The 19,709-nt window shown below is 45.7% G+C and overlaps 1 protein-coding gene, 1 non-coding gene and 1 pseudogene across 2 annotated transcripts in view; all 3 read left to right on the top strand.

Moving 5' to 3' along the window:
- DHX38 (DEAH-box helicase 38) overlaps positions 1-19,709 on the top strand; it is a 70,881-nt gene that overhangs the window by 49,755 nt on the left and 1,417 nt on the right. Inside the window, exons 24-25 of the mRNA XM_063945473.1 lie at positions 19,328-19,423; positions 19,503-19,624. Of these exons, the coding sequence (XP_063801543.1) occupies positions 19,328-19,423; positions 19,503-19,624 (218 nt within the window). The remainder of the gene's footprint in view (positions 1-19,327; positions 19,424-19,502; positions 19,625-19,709) is intronic.
- On the top strand, positions 4,746-4,853 carry LOC134971085 (U5 spliceosomal RNA; annotated as a pseudogene).
- On the top strand, positions 6,490-6,604 carry LOC134971048 (U5 spliceosomal RNA). The gene has a single exon (XR_010190202.1). It is a non-coding gene; the product is annotated as a U5 spliceosomal RNA (small nuclear RNA).

Raw genomic sequence — 19,709 nt, 5'->3', positions numbered from 1 at the left:
ACTTAAAACAGTAGAGTTGAAATATCTCACTTGGAAGGTGGTCATGTTGTTAGCCTTGGCTTCGGCTAGGCGAGTTTCGGAATTAGCGGCTTTATCACATAAAAGCCCCTATCTGGTTTTCCATATGGATAGAGCGGAATTGCGGACCCGTCCTCAATTCCTACCTAAGGTGGTCTCATCCTTTCATATGAACCAACCTATTGTCGTGCCTGTGGCTACACGTGACTTGGAGGATTCCGAGTCCGTTGATGTGGTCAGGGCTTTCAAGATTTACGTGGCCAGAACGGCTAGGATCAGAAAAATAGAAGCACTGTTTGTCCTGTATGCAGCCAACAAGGTTGGCGCTCCTGCTTCAAAGCAGACTATTGCTCGCTGGATCTGTAACACGATTCAGCAGGCGCATTCTACGGCAGGATTGCCGTTACCAAAATCGGTTAAGGCCCATTCCACTAGGAAGGTGGGCTCGTCTTGGGCGGCTGCCCGAGGGGTCTCTGCACTACAGCTGTGCCGAGCTGCTACTTGGTCGGGGTCAAACACCTTTGCAAAGTTCTATAAGTTTGATACCCTGGCTGAGGAGGACCTCCTGTTTGCTCAATCGGTGCTGCAGAGTCATCCGCACTCTCCGGCCCGTTTGGGAGCTTTGGTATAATCCCCATGGTCCTTACGGAGTCCCAGCATCCTCTAGGACGTTAAGAGAAAATAAGATTTTAAACCTACCGGTAAATCTTTTTCTCGTAGTCCGTAGAGGATGCTGGGCGCCCGTCCCAAGTGCGGACTACTTCTGCAAGACTTGTATATAGTTATTGCTTTCATAAGGGTTATGTTATAGTTTCGTCGGTTTTGGACCGATGATATGTTGTTGTTTCATACTGTTTTATCGCAGGTTATACGGTGTGATTGGTGTGGCTGGTATGAATATTGCCCTTGGATTAACAAAAATCCTTTCCTCGTACTGTCCGTCTCCTCTGGGCAGTTTCTCTAACTGAGGTCTGGAGGAGGGGCATAGAGGGAGGAGCCAGTGCACACCCAGATCCAAAGTCTTTCATAAAGTGCCCATGTCTCCTGCGGAGCCCGTCTATCCCCATGGTCCTTACGGAGTCCCAGCATCCTCTACGGACTACGAGAAAAAGATTTACCGATAGGTTTAAAATCTTATTATAGTCAGATTGCTTAGAATTTAAGCACAGATCTCTCCGTGTATAACTTTGTGGCAACAGTTTGGGGAAGGCCTTTTCTATTCCAACATGACTGTGCACCAGTGCACAAGGCAAGGACTACAAAGACATGGGGGGTCATTCAGAGTTGATCGCAGCAGCAAATTTGCTAGCAGTTGGGCAAAACCATGTGCACTGCAGGGGCGGCAGATATAACATGTGCAGAGAGAGTTAGATTTGGGTGGGGTGTGTTCAAATGGAAATCTGAATTGCAGTGTAAAAATAAAGCAGCCAGTATTTACCCTGCACAGAAACAATATAACCCATCCAAATCTAACGCTCTCTGCACATGTTATATCTGCCCCCCCTGCAGTGCACATGGTTTGCAGATCTGCTAACAAATTTGCTGCTGCGATCAACTCTGAATTACCCCCATGGTTTGAAGAGTTCGGCGTGGAAGAACTTGACTGGCCCTAACAGAGCTCTGACCTCAACCCCATCTAGCACCTTTTCGGATGAACTGGAATGGAGATTGCGAGCCAGGCCTACTCATCCAACATCAGTGACTGACCTCATAAATGCTCTACAGAATGAATGGGCACAGATTCCCACAGAAACACTCCAACATTTTGTGAAAAGCCTTTCAACAAGAGTGGAAGCTGTTATAGCTGTAACAGGGGGAACAACTCCATATTAAAGATTATGTATTTGAATACAATGTCATTACAGTCCCTGTTGGTGTAATGGTCAGGCGTCTAAATACTTGTGTCCACTTAGTGTATGTATGTGTGTGTGTGCGCGCGTGTGTATATATGTGTGTGTATGTATGTATGTATGTATGTATGTGTGTGTATATATAATTTTAGAATATATAGATACTTATATAATAAAACTAGATGAGTCATGAAAGTTGAAGTGACCCAGCCTATTTTCATATGTTGTAGAACTGCAATCTTGTTTTTCCTTAAAATAAGAGAACCACACTTTCCTGAAAAGATTCCACCTGGAGTTTCTTGCTGAATGATACCATACAACTACGATAGTCCATCCCACATGTTTTTATTAATTTTAAAGAACAATTCTACCTTTTGGATAGGTATTCTTACAGTAGCCTGTGCTCTCTTTCCTTTTGGGTGGTTGTAGGGGGGGTAGTATTCGGAGTTTATTTTTAGGGAAACTCACATTTTTCTTTCTTAAGGCCCGTACACACTGGTCGATATATCGGCCGTTCTCTTGAACGGCCGATACATCGCGGGACCATCGGCCAGTGTGTACGGGCGATACGTCTGTGAACTCCGTCGTTCACAGACGTATCGCGTCGGCTGCGCAGCACAGCCGACGGCCAATATATCTAACGATATATTGGCGCGTCGCTGTGTGTGTACGGGGCGGTCGTCCGACCGCCCGTACACATGCTGCGGCAGCCGGCGGTGATTGACAGGTGAACTGGGCGGGCGCCCGCCCAGTTCATGACGTCAGTCCCCCGACGGATCGGGCAGTGTGTATGCAGAGCACACTGCCCGATCCGTACATAGATATATCTGCAGATCAATTGATCTGCAGATATATCTATCTACTAGTGTGTACCCACCTTTAGGGTTGGTTCTGTTTTAGGATTACAGTTGGTTTGGCTTTGTGATTCTCTCCAAGAACCACTAGGTGGCAGCAGTTTGAATGCTAAGAACGATCTTTCAGAATTTACGTCTGTTGTGCTAGGAGGAATAAAATGGATTCTTAACTGACTGAGGTTACGGATGTATGTAATGTTTAATGTACAGATGTATTACCTTTCATCACTGTTGGTGTATCATTTTCTTTATCATCCACTAGGGGTCACTGGAGTACTCTTGGGATATGGACGGGCGTAGCCGAACAAGGGCACTGAATATTTAAATTTAGGACCCTCCCCCCCCTCCATATCCCCGAGTACCTCAGTGTACGACCTCAGTGTTTTTTCGGTGCTCACAGCACGAACAAGGCTTGTGGTATATCCACACTTGGATTTTTATTTTTAAATTTTTATTTTTACTTTTTATTTTTACACTTAGCACATCCCTTCCCAGTTTCTGGAAAAACATGGGTCCGGGATAGTGCCGCTGCACGGGCAGCGAATGGCGTGTCGGTCCTCACAAAGAGCACCCTCACAGCCACAGGCGCTACAAGGCAGCGCATGGCGTGTCGGTCCTCACAAAGAGCACCCTCACAGCCACAGGCAGACTGTCTCCTACTGCAACTGGACGGAGATTACAAGCCCCGTCACAGCCAGGAGGAGAGCTGAAAACTGGACGGTGCTTACAGTAAGAAGCCCCGTCACAGCCAGGATGGAAGCCCCGTCACAATCTGGACGGAGCTTACAGAAGTGCGACACTGCAAGGTATGGTGGGGGGGTCAGGGCGGTCAGCTCACGCTGCCGCCCTGCTGTGTGGGAAAAGCCTTTATTTTTACCGCCGCTTACAGAGGACCCCGCTGAACGAGAGAGCGGCCGCACGTCACTCACAGACGCCGGCCGCTCTCCCAGCCACTGTACCAGTACTCTGCCACTGTAACCGAGCGGCCGCACGTCACTCAGACGCCGGCCGCTCTCCCAGCACGGTAACCGAGCGGCCGCACGTCACTCAGACGCCGGCCGCTCTCCCAGCCACTGTACGCGAGCGCCGCCCAAGCAGCCACTCTGCGTACCCGGGTCTAAAGCTCCGAGCGGCCGTACGTCACTAAAGACGCCGGCCGCTCTTCCAGCGCTGCACCCGGCCACTGCTGTATGAGGCGCCGCCCGTTCCTAGGGCTCCCCGGCGCACTATACCAGCGCTCCCCGGGTTTCCCCAAGCTCCCTGCACTCGCTTCCGGCGCTGCACAGGGAGAAGCTACATCACAAGCAGCGCGGCTGCGGGGGGGTGACGGTGAGTAAAGCCCATAGCAGCAGCAAAGGCTGCATGGGTTAAGACACTGCTCAGTTCTAAATAAGAGACTGCTCAGTTTTTAAACAAGTTATTGACCCATAGCAGCAGCAAAGGCTGCTTGGGAATAAGATATGTTGGAAATAATACAATTCACTGCAGGCAGTGTTGAGTAAAGCCCATAGCAGCAGAAGGCTGCATGGGGTAAGAGACTGCTTAGTGTTTAAACAGTTAATGAAATAACTGGAAGGCTAACTAAAGCATAAGGCTGCATAATGTATTGTAAACTGCACGGATTTTACTGTATAATAGACCTGTAACTGTAGAATAGGCTATTAAGCCTATATTTAATGTATAATAGGCTATTAAGCCTATATATTAACGCTGCAGCAGGTAACCTGTCCTGTGATTTTCAGTGGAAGCATGGCATGACGGTCATTTTAATCATTGCTGTTCTTCCAGGTTATAATTCCAGAACATTCCGCCCATACACCTATACTCCACAAGGAGGCGCAGGGGTGTTAGTGGGAATTTTTTGGTTCAGTTTTCACATAAGTCAGCCATGTAATCTGTATTTCTAATTAATTCTAGAACATTCCTGCCCTACATCTCTCAGCCACCAGAGGCGCAGGGAAGTTAGTAGGAATTTGGTTGGGGTTTCATATGCCCATGTGAACTGCTTTTCACATAAAAGACAATATTTTGATTTCTCTTCATATCGAATAAATCTTTCGTTTTTTGCTAAAGATTTCCGTAGAGAGAAACAAGCTTGAGTTTCATATGAATATGCTGTTCAGCAATAACATATATATATATGACACATAATAACTTCATTAAGTCGTGCAAGTGTCTGTCTATTGCCTATTATTTTATGGTGTCTGTCTACATAGCGAGTAAGGCTATAGTGCAGACTAAAAATAATTTTAAAAATCCTATGTTAACATTGGCAATTCAAATTAAAAGAGCGGTAACATCGGAGTCTCGAAATGACTCCGCCAGCCCTAACAAAAGACAGTCTTCCAAAGGGCCAATTTCCCTTTGGGTACCAGAGTGTTTATTTCACTCGATTCTATGTCAAATTATAACTACGAGTGAGAAGGGTACATTAGACCAGCACTCAGATAGTGCGGGGGGGGGTTGTTAACAACCATACATAATCGTTTCCAAAAGGACGCGATCCGCCATTGCTAGATGATTTTCTTTCAAACATTATAAAAACCCAGGATACATTTGGGTCACTAGAATCTATGTATCAAACAATGCGGATCACTGGTAAAAGAAGCTGCAGAGTATATCTGTAAAGCTTCTGCTAACGCCGGTTATTTTCATTGTCGCTAGTTAAGCGCGACAAGGCCAGAGCTTGTTTGCTCCTAAATTTGATATACTTGTAACGGTATTTTATCCCTTTATGATATTCAGCCATTACCGCATACAGTATATTTGTAACGGCGTTTTATCCCTTTATAAGGAACAGTCACGCCTTGTAACGACAGGACGTTACAGTCAGCAAGCCAGTGGTTTGATGACTTCTTTTACAATTGTGGAAGCGCGTATTTACATGTTACATTTGCGAGGTTTCAGGACTTCAACTCATACAGGTCTCAGCTATTTACAGCTTAAAGGACAAAACTGCCTCTGTCGAACGGTTGGCAGGTTGTCATTTAGTCTTTGCAGGTTTATAAACCAGGCAGTAGTACGCCAACAGAGTCAGAGTTACTTATTCCCCTCTGTTTGAGCAAAACCAAACAGCTCCGTTGCAATATCAATCAGCAAGTCATTTACTACAGTTAGAAAATGGATTTTCTGCGGTTAGTATTTGCTTATTGGAGCCACACAATTGCATAATTGCATTTGAATGCGTATTTACCCAGTCCGGTTTGTTCTTCACAGGTTCTAGCGGTTGCAAATCGCCACAACCATTAACCATTTCATGTCTACCGTTGCTTATCGCTTTGGGTATTTACCAAAGTGAGGTTGGGATGATAGCTCATCTCACATAAGAACTCTGTCTCAACAAAGTTCCTTTAACTTGCGCTACTAAGGTATACTGCGGTAGCAGATCAAGTTCGAAAACAATCACATCTAATTCCGTCTAAACGATGTCAATGCCTAGGTAAGATGATAAATACGGTAAATCAAAGACTTTTACCTACTACACCAGCAATAACAAATGTACGTCTAGTAATTAGTGCAAAACACGCACACTAGCGGTACATTGGTGTATTCACCTATTAAGAATAAAGTTGTGTTTTCAATTTAGTTCGCCACCCTTCACTCGCGTTTCCCACAGAGGGAAAAGGGTGCATATACTCTGGACGACAGTCGCAGAGGGTCAGGATTTGTAGTTAAAATCAGCAACAAAGATTGCTGTCGATAAAGGTCCTAGAACTCTGTGCATTTTACAATGCAATACATGATTCGCTTTCAGTCTGACCAGGTATATACTCTGGTTTCTCTTCAGAACGAATAAATCTTTCGCCTTTTACTAAAGATTTCTGTGGAGAGGAACAACCATGAGTTTCAGGTAAATGTTTGATGCCTGTCTCACGCTGGCCTTAAGCAGTCAAACAAGGCAACGGCAGTTGCATACACAACAACCAGTGAGAACCAAGAAGCCGCATGGTAATGCGGCATGTGACTCAAATCCTCAATGGCTTAGAACACCATTAGGTGAAAATGTCAAGAGATCATTACGTGAGTGGACATCTGTTAGACAGAGGATCTCACCCGTCAGGATTTGGATCCTGAAAACTGGACATTAAATCCACAGGTGTTTCATATGTGAGTCCACAGAAGGGGGTTACCCTCAAGTATACATGATGGCATCTCGCCACAATTACAAAAGCTCAGTATGTGTACAAAACAGATCACAAGGGCAGTGGCGGTGGAGTCTCACATTCATGTGGTCATTCAGCATCGTGTATCTGGCTCCACCAGTTTCCGCTGCTCTCTCCGTTGTCAAAACGGCTCATAAGACAGTTTGTCACAGTCATACTGGTGGTAGCTCATGGGTTTCGGAGAAGTTTGCTTCTCGAATTTTCAAGGAATACTTGCACACGATCTTGGCCCGCTCATAATACGTCCAACCTGTTACATCAGGGAACGTTAGTTTACCCATAGTTACCTATGTACCTATTATCTATGTACCGCGGTTGACGGGGTGAGGGTGCAGACCGCCCTCTTAAGAAATTGAGCATTACAGTATCGGTTATACTAACCATGTTACGAAATAGTAAGCCGTTTAAGGCAGCTCATTTTTACAAAATTTCGTGGGCTTACATAGGTTGTAAACCTCGGAAGTTTCCAACATCATCCTTCAAGTAACCCGTATTCTGTTAAACGGGGTGGAATGGAAAACTGCGTTGATCTGCACGAAGAGTGCAGGTATCTGTGTGGTAAACTTATTTTCAAAGACGTTTGCCTCTATTGGCGTCTGTACACATCTTTCTACAAGGTGTCATCAAAGTTCACACTCTATTTATCCCACCTACAGCGCCAGGCGACTTGAAGTTGGGTTCAGATTTCTTACAGTTTTCATATTTTGAACCCTTTCAACAAATGGGAATTAAGTTTCTCACTTTGGAAAACAATTTTCTTATAGCCTTGGCTTCGGCAAGGGTTTTGTTTTCATATTTGGGTGCCTTGTATTCCAAGCCACCGTATTTGAGTTTTCTCATGACAAAGCAGATCTTCGGACGAATCACGCTTTCGTATTCTTCACATCAATATACCAATAGGGGTTCCTGTGTGGACAGCACATTCTAGAATTCTGAATGTGGTACACGCATTACGCGTTTATATATGTCCCGAACGTCAACAGTACGTGATATGAATACGTTGTTTGTTCTCTATGATACTGCCAACTGGGGTTAGCCAGTTTCTTAGCAGACATTATCCAGTTGGGTAATAATAATGACTACAAGTCAGGTTTACTTTAAGGCTAAGTTACAATCGCCTACGTCAGTAATAGCTCATCCCACAGGTTCTGTGGGAATGTCAGACCCAGTGGGTCGTGGAGTGTCTAAAACGCGGCTATATAGCCTTCATGTGCACCATGTTTGTGCACGTTTACACGTTATAAATGGTGGCGCCATCAGCATCTAGCTTTGGGCTGCCTACTGTTACAAGTATCAAACAGCTCTCCCGCCCACGAGGGAAGCTTTGGTACGTCCCAAGAGTACTCCAGTGACCCCTAGTGGATGATAAAGAAAATAGGATTTTGGTACTTACCAGGTAAATCCTTTTCTTTGAATCCATAGGGGGCACTGGACGCCCACCCAGAGCAGTTTTACCGGGGTTGTTTTAAGCTCAAGGGAGCTTAGGGTAACAAGTTTTACTTCATTGATATTAAGCTCAGAGGAGCTTATGGTAACACATTTTCACCGATTGGTTCAAATTATAAAGTTCTATCGGTTATGGTGTCAACTGTTTAGTTGACAGTAAGGTTATGGGTCAACATTGTGTTGTCCGTTATGTTATAGGTATTCTCCATTGTCAACCTCTCTATATCGTTCCTGTTCGCTCAGTAAAAAACACTGAGGTCGTACACTGAGGTACTCGGGGATATGGAGGGGGGGGAGGGTCCTAAATTTAAATATTCAGTGCCCTTGTTCGGCTACGCCCGTCCGTATCCCAAGAGTACTCCAGTGCCCCCTATGGATTCAAAGAAAAGGATTTACCTGGTAAGTACCAAAATCCTATTTTCTCTAACGTCCTAGTGGATGCTGGGGACTCCGTAAGGACCATGGGGAATAGACGGGCTCCGCAGGAGACATGGGCACTTTAAGAAAGAATTTGGATACTGGTGTGCTCTGGCTCCTCCCTCTATGTCCCTCCTCCAGACCTCAGTTTGAATCTGTGCCCGGACGAGCTGGGTGCTACTTAGTGAACTCCCCTGAGCTTGCTATAAGAAAGTATTTTGTTAGGTTTTTTTATTTTCAGAGAGATCTGCTGGCAACAGACTCTCTGCAGCGTGGGACTGGGGGGAGAGAAGCAAACCTACTCACTGCAGATAGGTCCTGCTTCTTAGGCTACTGGACACCATTAGCTCCAGAGGGATCGTACACAGGATCTCACCCTTTGTCGTCCGATCCCGGAGCCGCGCCGCCGTCCCCCTCGCAGAGCCGGAAGATAGAAGCCGGTGAAAGAAGCAAGAAGACTTCGAAATCGGCGGCAGAAGACTCCAGTCTTCACTGAGGTAGCGCACAGCACTGCAGCTGTGCGCCATTGCTCCCACATTAAACCCACATACTCCGGTCACTGTAGGGTGCAGGGCGCAGGGGGAAGGGGGCGCCCTGGGCAGCAATTAGAGACCTCTTTGGCAAAAGTTTGCATAATATACAGGTGGGCACTGTATATATGTATGAGCCCCCGCCAAAATTGTACATGAAAGCGGGACAGAAGCCCGCCGTCGAGGGGGCGGGGCTTCTTCCTCAGCACTCACCAGCGCCATGTTTTTTCTCCACAGCCCCGCTGAGAGGAAGCTTCCCAGTCTCTCCCCTGCAGTTACACGGTAGAAGAGGGTAAAAAGAGAGGGGGGGCACATAATTAGGCGCAAAAATCAATATAAACAGCAGCTACTGGGTTAACATTAAGTTACTGCGTTATTCCTGGGTTAATAGCGCTGGGGTGTGTGCTGGCATACTCTCTCTCTGTCTCTCCAAAGGGCCTTATGGGGAAATTGTCTTCAGATGAGCATTCCCGGAGTGTGTGGTGTGTCGGTACGTGTGTGTCGACATGTCTGAGGTAAAAGGCTCCCCTAAGGAGGAGATAGAGCAAATATGTGTGTGAGAGGGTGTCTCCGTCGACAACGCCGACACCTGTTTGGATATGTGTAATTAAGTGCTAAGGTGAATTTACTGCACAAAAGATTAGAGGACAGGAAATCTACCCATGTCTGTCCCTATGTCGCAGAGACCTTCAGAGTCTCTCAATGCTCACTATCCAAAATAATAGACACTGATATCGACGCGGAGTTTGATTCCAGTGTCGACTACGATAATGCAAAGTTACAGCCAAAATGGCAGAAAAGTATTCAATATATGATTATTGTAATAAACGATGATTTGCATATCACTGATGACTCATCTGTCCCTGACACAAGGGTACACATGTTTAAGGGGAAGAAAGCTGAGGTAAATTTCCCTCCTCTCATGATGAAAAAGAGCGGGAATCTCCAGACAAGAGACTGCAGTTTCCCACAAAGAATTCTCAGGCAGTATCCTTTCCCCACTAGGGCCAGGATAGGATGGGAATCTTCCCCTAGGGTGTCACGTTTGCCCAAAAGGTAGCCCTGACGTAACAGCTATTCTCAGGGATCCTGCCGATAGCGTGCACATTCTGGTACACTACTCAGACCGGCGATTGTGTCGGCATGGGTTTATAGCGCTGTGGCAGCGTGGACAGGTACCTTATCAGCAGAGATTGAGACCCTAGTATGTGTGTGTATGTATATATGTATGTATGTATGTATATATATATATATATACCAACTAGGACAAATGAGGCGGCACTCAGAGTCTTCAAACAAGTGAAAAATTGTAATGGTGCATTACAATTTTTCACTTGTTTGAAGACTCTGAGTGCCGCCTCATTTGTCCTAGTTGGTATCCATCTGGTATTTATACCTGGAGGAGGGCACCGGAGCAAGTTAGCCCCATTGCTGGGACATAGCCTAGTGCCGGAGCATAGAACTGGCTATATATATATATATATATATATTAGTCATGTGAAGGCTGGCACTCTCTCCAAACAGCAACAAGTGACCCAGGTGCCTCCTGAAAAAGTCTTGCGACTGAATATAGCAAACGGAAGCAGTGGCACTCTCAGGCTTTACACAGAATTAAATACAGGACACGGCGGTCTCTGCTTAAAGTTCAACGTTTCGATAATTTAATATCGTCATCAGGATAGCAAATATAGATACATACACATAATATATACTTACTCACCCCACCTCGTGCAAACCCTCACCGCGGGCGCCGGGTCCTCTGACGACACCCCCCTGCGTCGCGCACTTCCTGTGCGCCCGGCGGCTCACGCGGTAACCTAGCAACCAAACAAAACAACACATCGTGATTCACTTGGCATAGGAACATACACAATATCCCACAGAGAGACGTCCAGAGAAACACTATAGTGAAAACAGTAGGGAGACACAGCAGTGATCAAATAGTATGATATATACCAATATAACCTCCGAATCCACATAGTCATAAAAATATGGTATTGTGGTACTTTACCTTCTAAACAAGGAGTGATGCAAGAAGAGATTAGGCAATGTAAATGTGTACACCAGTACATATGAATTAAACTGATGATATGCTGACTACCTTGACTAGAACCCACAGCATTGTAACCCAGTCGTGTACCCACTCCAGGTTAATCCATCACCCAGGGTGGTGTGCACGTACTGGGTCCTGATGGTGCAAGCTGTCAAAACACATTAACACAAAAGGCATTTATAAAAAGCAATTCAGAGGAAGATACTCATTAAGTCCTTTAGGTGCAATCGTGTTGAGCCGATGTATCCAACGTGTTTCTCTCTGAAGGAGGGCTTTACCTCTGTCACCCCCTCTGAGTCGTTTAGGCTCAGAGTCGATGATTTTATACCTGAGTGTCGCAAGGCCATGATTGAGGAGTTTAAAATGTCTGGCAACAGGTTGATTAAGGCCACCTTTGCCCCCCTCAAGAGCCCTGCGAATGGCAGACCTGTGAAGCGCCATGCGCTCTTTAAACTGCCTGGTGGTCTTCCCAACATAAAGAAGACCACAAGGGCAGCGAATGATGTATACCACATATGTGCTGCTGCACGTTAATATCTGTCTGATGGCAATCCGTTCCCCCGAGTGTGGGTGGGAGAACGAGCTGCCAGGTTCCATGTAACTACATGTGGTACATCCAGTACACCGATAGCACCCCGGCTTCCTCGAGAGAAACGTGTTGGGACCGCTGTCTTTTCTACCTGAAATGTCATTCTTGACTAACCAGTCCTTCAAGTTGCGATTTCTGGTGTAACTGGCCATTATTCTGGAGTTGCTCAACATCAGAAGGTCTGGATCGGAAGTAACCACAGGCCAAAGATTCTTCGTCGCCTTGGCAATAGCGGGACTGGCCGAGTTGAAGCGTTGTACGAACGGTACAATGTCCTTCCGCTGTTTGCTCTTTCTTGTTGACGGAACCAGGGTGTCTGAACGAGGAATGGCTAATACCCTCCTCTTCGCTTTGATCAAGTTGTTGTAGTCATATCCTCTCAGGACAAACTGTTTGATCATGGTATCAATTTCTTTGTTAGTCTCGGACAGATCGGCAGAGATACGGTGGATTCTTAGGAACTGGGAGAACGGGAGACCATTCTTCGTGGCAGCTGGATGTTGGCTCCTTCCATGCAAGATAGTATTCCTATCTGTGTCCTTTTTGTATAGTCCAGTGTATAATCTGCCATTCGAGAGGGAGATCTTAACATCTAGATAGTTCACAGATTGTGTACTCATCTGGTAGGTAAATCGAATGGTACCTTCCATGGAATTGACCCCTGCCATCAGATCGGAAAATTCCGCTTCTGTTCCTGTCCAAATTAATAGCAGGTCGTCAATATAGCGTGTGAAGAATAAAATCTTTTTTGCCACGTTGCTGTCACTGAAGAATGCCTGTTGTTTGACCTCAAACATATACGTGTTTGCGAATGCTGGCGCCACGCAAGACCCCATAGCTCAGCCCTGCTTCAGAGAGAAACACGTTGGATACATCGGCTCAACACGATTGCACCTAAAGGACTTAATGAGTATCTTCCTCTGAATTGCTTTTTATAAATGCCTTTTGTGTTAATGTGTTTTGACAGCTTGCACCATCAGGACCCAGTACGTGCACACCACCCTGGGTGATGGATTAACCTGGAGTGGGTACACGACTGGGTTACAATGCTGTGGGTTCTAGTCAAGGTAGTCAGCATATCATCAGTTTAATTCATATGTACTGGTGTACACATTTACATTGCCTAATCTCTTCTTGCATCACTCCTTGTTTAGAAGGTAAAGTACCACAATACCATATTTTTATGACTATGTGGATTCAGAGGTTATATTGGTATATATCATACTATTTGATCACTGCTGTGTCTCCCTACTGTGTTTCACTATAGTGTTTCTCTGGACGTCTCTCTGTGGGATATTGTGTATGTTCCTATGCCAAGTGAATCACGATGTGTTGTTTTGTTTGGTTGCTAGGTTACCGCGTGAGCCGCCGGGCGCACAGGAAGTGCGCGACGCAGGCAGGGGGGTGTCATCAGAGGACCCGGCGCCCGCGGTGAGGGTTTGTACGAGGTGGGGTGAGTAAGTATATATTATGTGTATGTATCTATATTTGCTATCCTGATGACGATATTAAATTATCGAAACGTTGAACTTTAAGCAGAGACCGCCGTGTCCTGTATTTAATTCTGTGTAAAGCCTGAGAATGCCACTGCTTCCGTTAGAGATATATATATATATATCTCTCTCTCTCTCTCTCTCTCTCTCTCTCTCTATATATATATATATATATATATATATATATATATATATATATATAATCTTAAGACAGCATCTTTAATATATATATATATATATAGCTCTCTATCTCTCTCTCTCTCTCTCTCTCTCTCTCTCTCTCTCTCTATCTATCTATCTATCTATATATATATATATATATATATATATATATATAATCAATCATGCCCAAAGAGACATGAGTATACTGGGTCCTAGAGTCAAAGCTATGTCGATTTCTGCATGACGTGTCCTGTAGAATATGCAATGGACAGATGATGCCGACTTAAGAGGCATATGGAAGGCTGAGGATTGTGTGGAGAAGGGTTCTCGGACCTGGTCTCCACAGCTATAGCTGGTAATTCTGATATTTTGCCTTATATCCCTGCACAGCCTAGGAAAGCACGACATTATCAAATGCAGCCTTTCGAACAAAGAAACAAGAAAGTCCGAGGTGCGTCCTTTCTTGCCAGAGGCGGGGGCAGAGGAAAGAAGCTGCCCAACGCAACTAGTTCCCAGGAACAGAAGTCCTCCACGGCCTCTACAAAAATCCACCGCATGTCGCTGGGGCTCCACAGGCGGAGCTAGGCCCGGTGGGGGCACGCCTTCGTAAGTTCAGCCACAAGTGGGTTCACTCCCTGTTAGATCCCTGGGCAATAGATATTGTGTCTCAGGGATACAAGCTGGACTTTGAGAAGATGCCCCCTCACCGACGGCCCTGCCGGCTTCCCCCCACGAGAGGGAAACAGTGTTAACTGCAATTCACAAATTGTATTTTCAACAGGTGGTGGTCAAGGTTCCCCTCCTTCAACAAGGAGGGGGTTATTATTCGACCATGTTGTAGTCCCGAAACCAGACGGTTCGGTCAGACCCATATTGAATTTAAAATCCCTGAACATATACCTGAAAAGATTCAAGTTCAAGATGGAATCGCTAAGAGCGGTCATTGCAAGCCTGAAAGGGGGAGATTTTATGGTGACTCGGGACATAAAGGATGCATACCTTCATGTCCCCATTTATCCACCTCATCAGGCGTACCTCAGAATTGCGGTACGGGATTGTCATTGCCAATTTCAGACGTTGCCGTTTGGTCTCTCCACGGCCCCGCAAATATTCACCAAGGTAATGGCGGAAATGATGGTGCTCCTGCGGAAGCAAGGTGTCACTATTATCACGTACTTGGACGATCTCCTCATAAAAGCGAGATCAAGAGAGCAGTGGCTGAACAGCGTATCACTTTCTCTGGAAGTGTAACGGCAACACGGCTGGATTCTATATATTCCAAAGTCGCAGTTGGTTCCTACAGCTCATCTGCCTCTCCTAGGCATGATCCTAGACACAGACCAGAAAAGGGTTTATCTCCCGATAGAGAGAGCTCAGGAGCTCGTGACACTGGTCAGGAATCTATTAAAACCAAAACAGGTGTCAGTGCATCACTGCACTCGAGTCCTGGGAAGGATGGTGGCATCATACGAGGCCATTCCCTTCGGCAGGTTCCATGCGAGGACCTTCCAATGGGACTTACTGGACAAGTGGTCCGGATCACATCTTCAGATGCATTGGTTAATCACCCTTTCCCCCAGGGCCAGGGTGTCTCTCCTGTGGTGGCTGCAGAGTGCTCACCTTCTCGAAGGTCGCAGATTCGGCATTCAGGACTGGGTCCTGGTGACCACGGATGCAAGCCTCCGAGGGTGGGGGGCAGTCACATGGGGAAGAAATTTCCAAGTGCTGTGGTCAAGTCAGGAGACTTGCCTTCACATCAACATCCTGGAACTAAGGGCCATATACAACGCCCTACGTCAAGCGGAGTCCCTGCTTCGCGACCAACCGGTTCTGATTCAGTCAGACAATATCACTGCAGTGGCTCATGTAAACCGCCAAGGCGGCACAAGGAGCAGGGTGGCAATGGTAGAAGCCACCAGAATTCTTCGCTGGGCGGAGATTCACGTAAGCGCACTGTCAGCAGTGTTCATCCCGGGAGTGGACAACTGGGAAGCAGACTTCCTCAGCAGGCACGACCTCCACCCGGGAGAGTGGGGACTTAATCAAGAAGTCTTCATGCAGATTGCAAGTCGGTGGGAACTGCCACAGGTGGACATGATGGCATCCCGCAAAAAAAAAAAGTTCCTGCGCACTAGTAAGGGTGTATAGCACACCTTATTCAGTGTTGTCAAATCATTAACCAGTCTTTCTGATTATGTACAAGTTGTTTACTACCAAATAGTTCTCTCCAAATTTATATATATATATAAGCAAAAGTGTTCTCCTATGTTTTGGAGAGAATATGTAAACCACCTTATTCAGGGTTTTTGAATTATAACATCCGTCCTTCTGATCGCAGAAGGATAAACCAAGGTGAAAAATATTTTCTTCTAGGTAGTTTTCACCAAGTAGAAAGTCTCATAATAATAAAAATAAAAATGTTCAATCAAAATCAAATAGTCCAATAGAAATGAAGTAAGTCTCTTATCTGGTATCCTCCTTAATGCTTGTAATAAGTCGTCCCCACCGTATATGATTCTTTGTCAAGCTCCTCAGTTGAGGTACATGCAAAACAAATAATAGGGAATCATGGTGCAGACTTCTACAAGTTTATTACAAAAACAATATTTTTACACTTAAAATGCGTACCACAAATGACCTTCCAGGAAGGCACAGTAAATAGCGTGCTAGGGTGTTTATGAAGCTCCCCCTACAGAGCTGTACCTTCACCGGGTCCTGGGCAGCCAAGAGCACCAACGCGGCGCCCCCTGTAACAGGAAGTGGGTGTGTTTTTAGTGTCTATCTATAAATATCTGGTTATCCCAACATCATTTACACCTTGACAAAGACCTTATTGGTTGAAATGCGTTGGTGCTCTTGGCTGCCCAGGACCCGGTGAAGGTACAGCTCTGTAGGGGGAGCTTCATAAACACCCTAGCACGCTATTTACTGTGCCTTCCTGGAAGGTCATTTGTGGTACGCATTTTAAGTGTAAAAATATTGTTTTTGTAATAAACTTGTAGAAGTCTGCACCATGATTCCCTATTATTTGTTTTGCATGTACCTCAACTGAGGAGCTTGACAAAGAATCATATACGGTGGGGACGACTTATTACAAGCATTAAGGAGGATACCAGATAAGAGACTTACTTCATTTCTATTGGACTATTTGATTTTGATTGAACATTTTTATTTTTATTATTACGAGACTTTCTACTTGGTGAAAACTACCTAGAAGAAAATATTTTTCACCTTGGTTTATCCTTCTGCAATCAGAAGGACGGATGTTATAATTCAAAAACCCTGAATAAGGTGGTTTACATATTCTCTCCAAAACATAGGAGAACACTTTTGCTTATATATATAAATTTGGAGAGAACTATTTGGTAGTAAACAACTTGTACATAATCAGAAAGACTGGTTAATGATTTGACAACACTGAATAAGGTGTGCTATACACCCTTTCTAGTGCGCAGGAACTTTTTTTTTTTTTTTTTGCATTGTTCTTTTGTGATTGGTGTAATCACTTAAAGTTCCAGCAGCCAATTCATTAGCAAGGATCGCAGGTGGCACCTTTATTCCTTCTATCTACATGATGGCATCCCGCCTCAACAAAAAGCTGCAGAGATATTGCGCCAGGTCAAGAGACCCTCAGGCGATAGCTGTGGACGCACTGGTGACACCGTGGGTGTTCCCGTCGGTCTATGTATTTCCTCCTCTTCCTCTCATACCCAAGGTGCTGAGAATGATAAGGAAAAGAGGAGTGAGAACAATACTCTTTGTTCCGGATTGGCCAAGAAGGACTTGGTATCCAGATCTGCAAGAAATGCTCACAGAGGACCCGTGGCCTCTGCCTCTAGGACAGGACTTGTGCAACAGGGGCCCTGTCTGTTCCAAGACTTACCGTGGCTGCATTTGACGGCATGGCGGTTGAGCACCGGATCCTAGCAGAAAAAGGCATTCCGGATGATGTCATTCCTACGCTGATAGAGGCTAGGAAGGATGTGACGGCTCAACATTATCACCGTATATGGCAAAAATATGTGGCTTGGTGTGAGGCCAGGAATGCCCCTACGGAGGAATTCCAGCTGGGCCTTTTCCTTCACTTCCTACAGTCGGGAGTGACTTTGGGCCTTAAATTGGGTTCCATTAAGGTTCAGATTTCGGCCTTACCCATTTTCTTTCAAAAGGAATTGACTTCTCTGCTTGAAGTTCAGACGTTTGTAAAGGGAGTGCTGCAGATTCAGCCCCCTTTTGTGCCTCCAGTGGCACCTTGGGATCTTAACGTGGTGTTGAGTTTCCTGAAATCACACTGGTTTGAACCACTAAAAACGGTGGAAGTAAAATATCAAACGTGGAAGGTGGTCATGCTATTAGCCTTGGCTTCGGCTAGGCGTGTGTCAGAATTGGCGGCTTTGTCACATAAAAGCCCTTATCTGGTTTTCCATGCGGATAGAACAGAATTGCGGACCTGCCCACAATTTCTGCCGAAAGTGGTTTTATCCTTTCATATAAACCAACCTATTGTGGTGCCTGTGGCTACTACTGACTTGGAGGATTCCGAGTCACTGGATGTAGTCGGGGCTTTGAAGGTTTATGTAGCCAGAACGGCTAAGGTCAGGAAAACAGAATCTTTGTTTATCCTGTATGCTTCCAACAAGCTTGGGGCGCCTGCTTCAAAGCAAACTATTGCTCGCTGGATCTGTAACGCGATTCAGCAGGCTCATTCTGCGGCTGGGTTGCCGCTGCCTAAATCAGTTAAGGCCCATTCCACAAGGAAGGTGGGCTCTTCTTGGGCGGCTGCCCGAGGGGTCTCGGCATTACAGCTTTGCCGAGCGGCTACTTGGTCAGGTTCAAACACCTTTGAAAAGCTCTACAAGTTTGATACCCTGGCTGAGGAGGACCTCATGTTTGCTCATTCGGTGCTGCAGAGTCATCCGCACTCTCCTGCCCGTTTGGGAGCTTTGGTATAATCCCCATGGTCCTTACGGAGTCCCCAGCATCCACTAGGACGTTAGAGAAAATAAGATTTTACTTACCGGTAAATCTATTTCTCGTAGTCCGTAGTGGATGCTGGGCGCCCGTCCCAAGTGCGGACTTCTTCTGCAATACTTGTATATAGTTATTGCTTAAATAAGGGTTATGTTGGTTGCATCAGGGTTGATCTGATGCTCCGTTGTTGTTGATACTGTTAACTGGGTAAGTTTATCACAAGTTATACGGTGTGATTGGTGTGGCTGGTATGAGTCTTGCCCTGGATTTCAAAATCCTTTCCTTGTACTGTCAGCTCTTCCGGGCACAGTTTCTCTAACTGAGGTCTGGAGGAGGGACATAGAGGGAGGAGCCAGAGCACACCAGTATCCAAATTCTTTCTTAAAGTGCCCATGTCTCCTGCGGAGCCCGTCTATTCCCCATGGTCCTTACGGAGTCCCCAGCATCCACTACGGACTACGAGAAATAGATTTACAGGTAAGTAAAATCTTATTTTTTATATTATTAATGAAAGTTTATTAAGACATCAGACAATAACAGAAGTATTATATCTGCACAGTTGCTGATTTACATCAGCTGTACCTATAAAAGCCTGTAATGTCCTGATCATACATGATTACTATGTAGGTGTCAGAGCCACACTCCCAAGTCCTTTTGCAGCCTTAAACAGCGCTGTGGAATTGTCACTATTACAAATAGAAGATATTCCTAATTTACAGCAGCAACATGTCTGTCCTTGTGTAGGAGGATTACGGGTAAAGGTTTATTTCCTCCCCTCTAGGAATACATGCAGTGTGTCACATCGGTGGATGGCGAGTGGTTGGCAGAACTAGGTCCTATGTTCTACAGCATCAAACACGCGGGCAAATCCAGACAGGTAAGTAAGGGGAGGGGGAACTGGTCATGTTTCCTACAGCTCTGCACTCCCATGTAATATTAACTGTTCTCATCTTTAGGAGAACAGACGGAGGGCAAAGGAAGAGGTGTCTGCGATGGAAGAGGAGATGATTCTGGCCGAGGAACAATTGCGCTCACGGAGGGAAGAGCAGGATAAGAAGAGCAACCACGGCAGCTCACGGTGTGTATACATTACCTAGTTATGCCCTCAGTGGTACATTCACTTGGTCTTGTAGGGACTTCTATAATTGCTCCATGCCCCCAAC

Source organism: Pseudophryne corroboree, chromosome 11, assembly GCF_028390025.1.
Source record: "Pseudophryne corroboree isolate aPseCor3 chromosome 11, aPseCor3.hap2, whole genome shotgun sequence".
NCBI lineage: Eukaryota > Metazoa > Chordata > Amphibia > Anura > Myobatrachidae > Pseudophryne > Pseudophryne corroboree.
The sequence above is the reverse complement of the archived record's forward strand: the minus strand, read 5'-3'. Positions and strand labels throughout refer to the sequence as shown.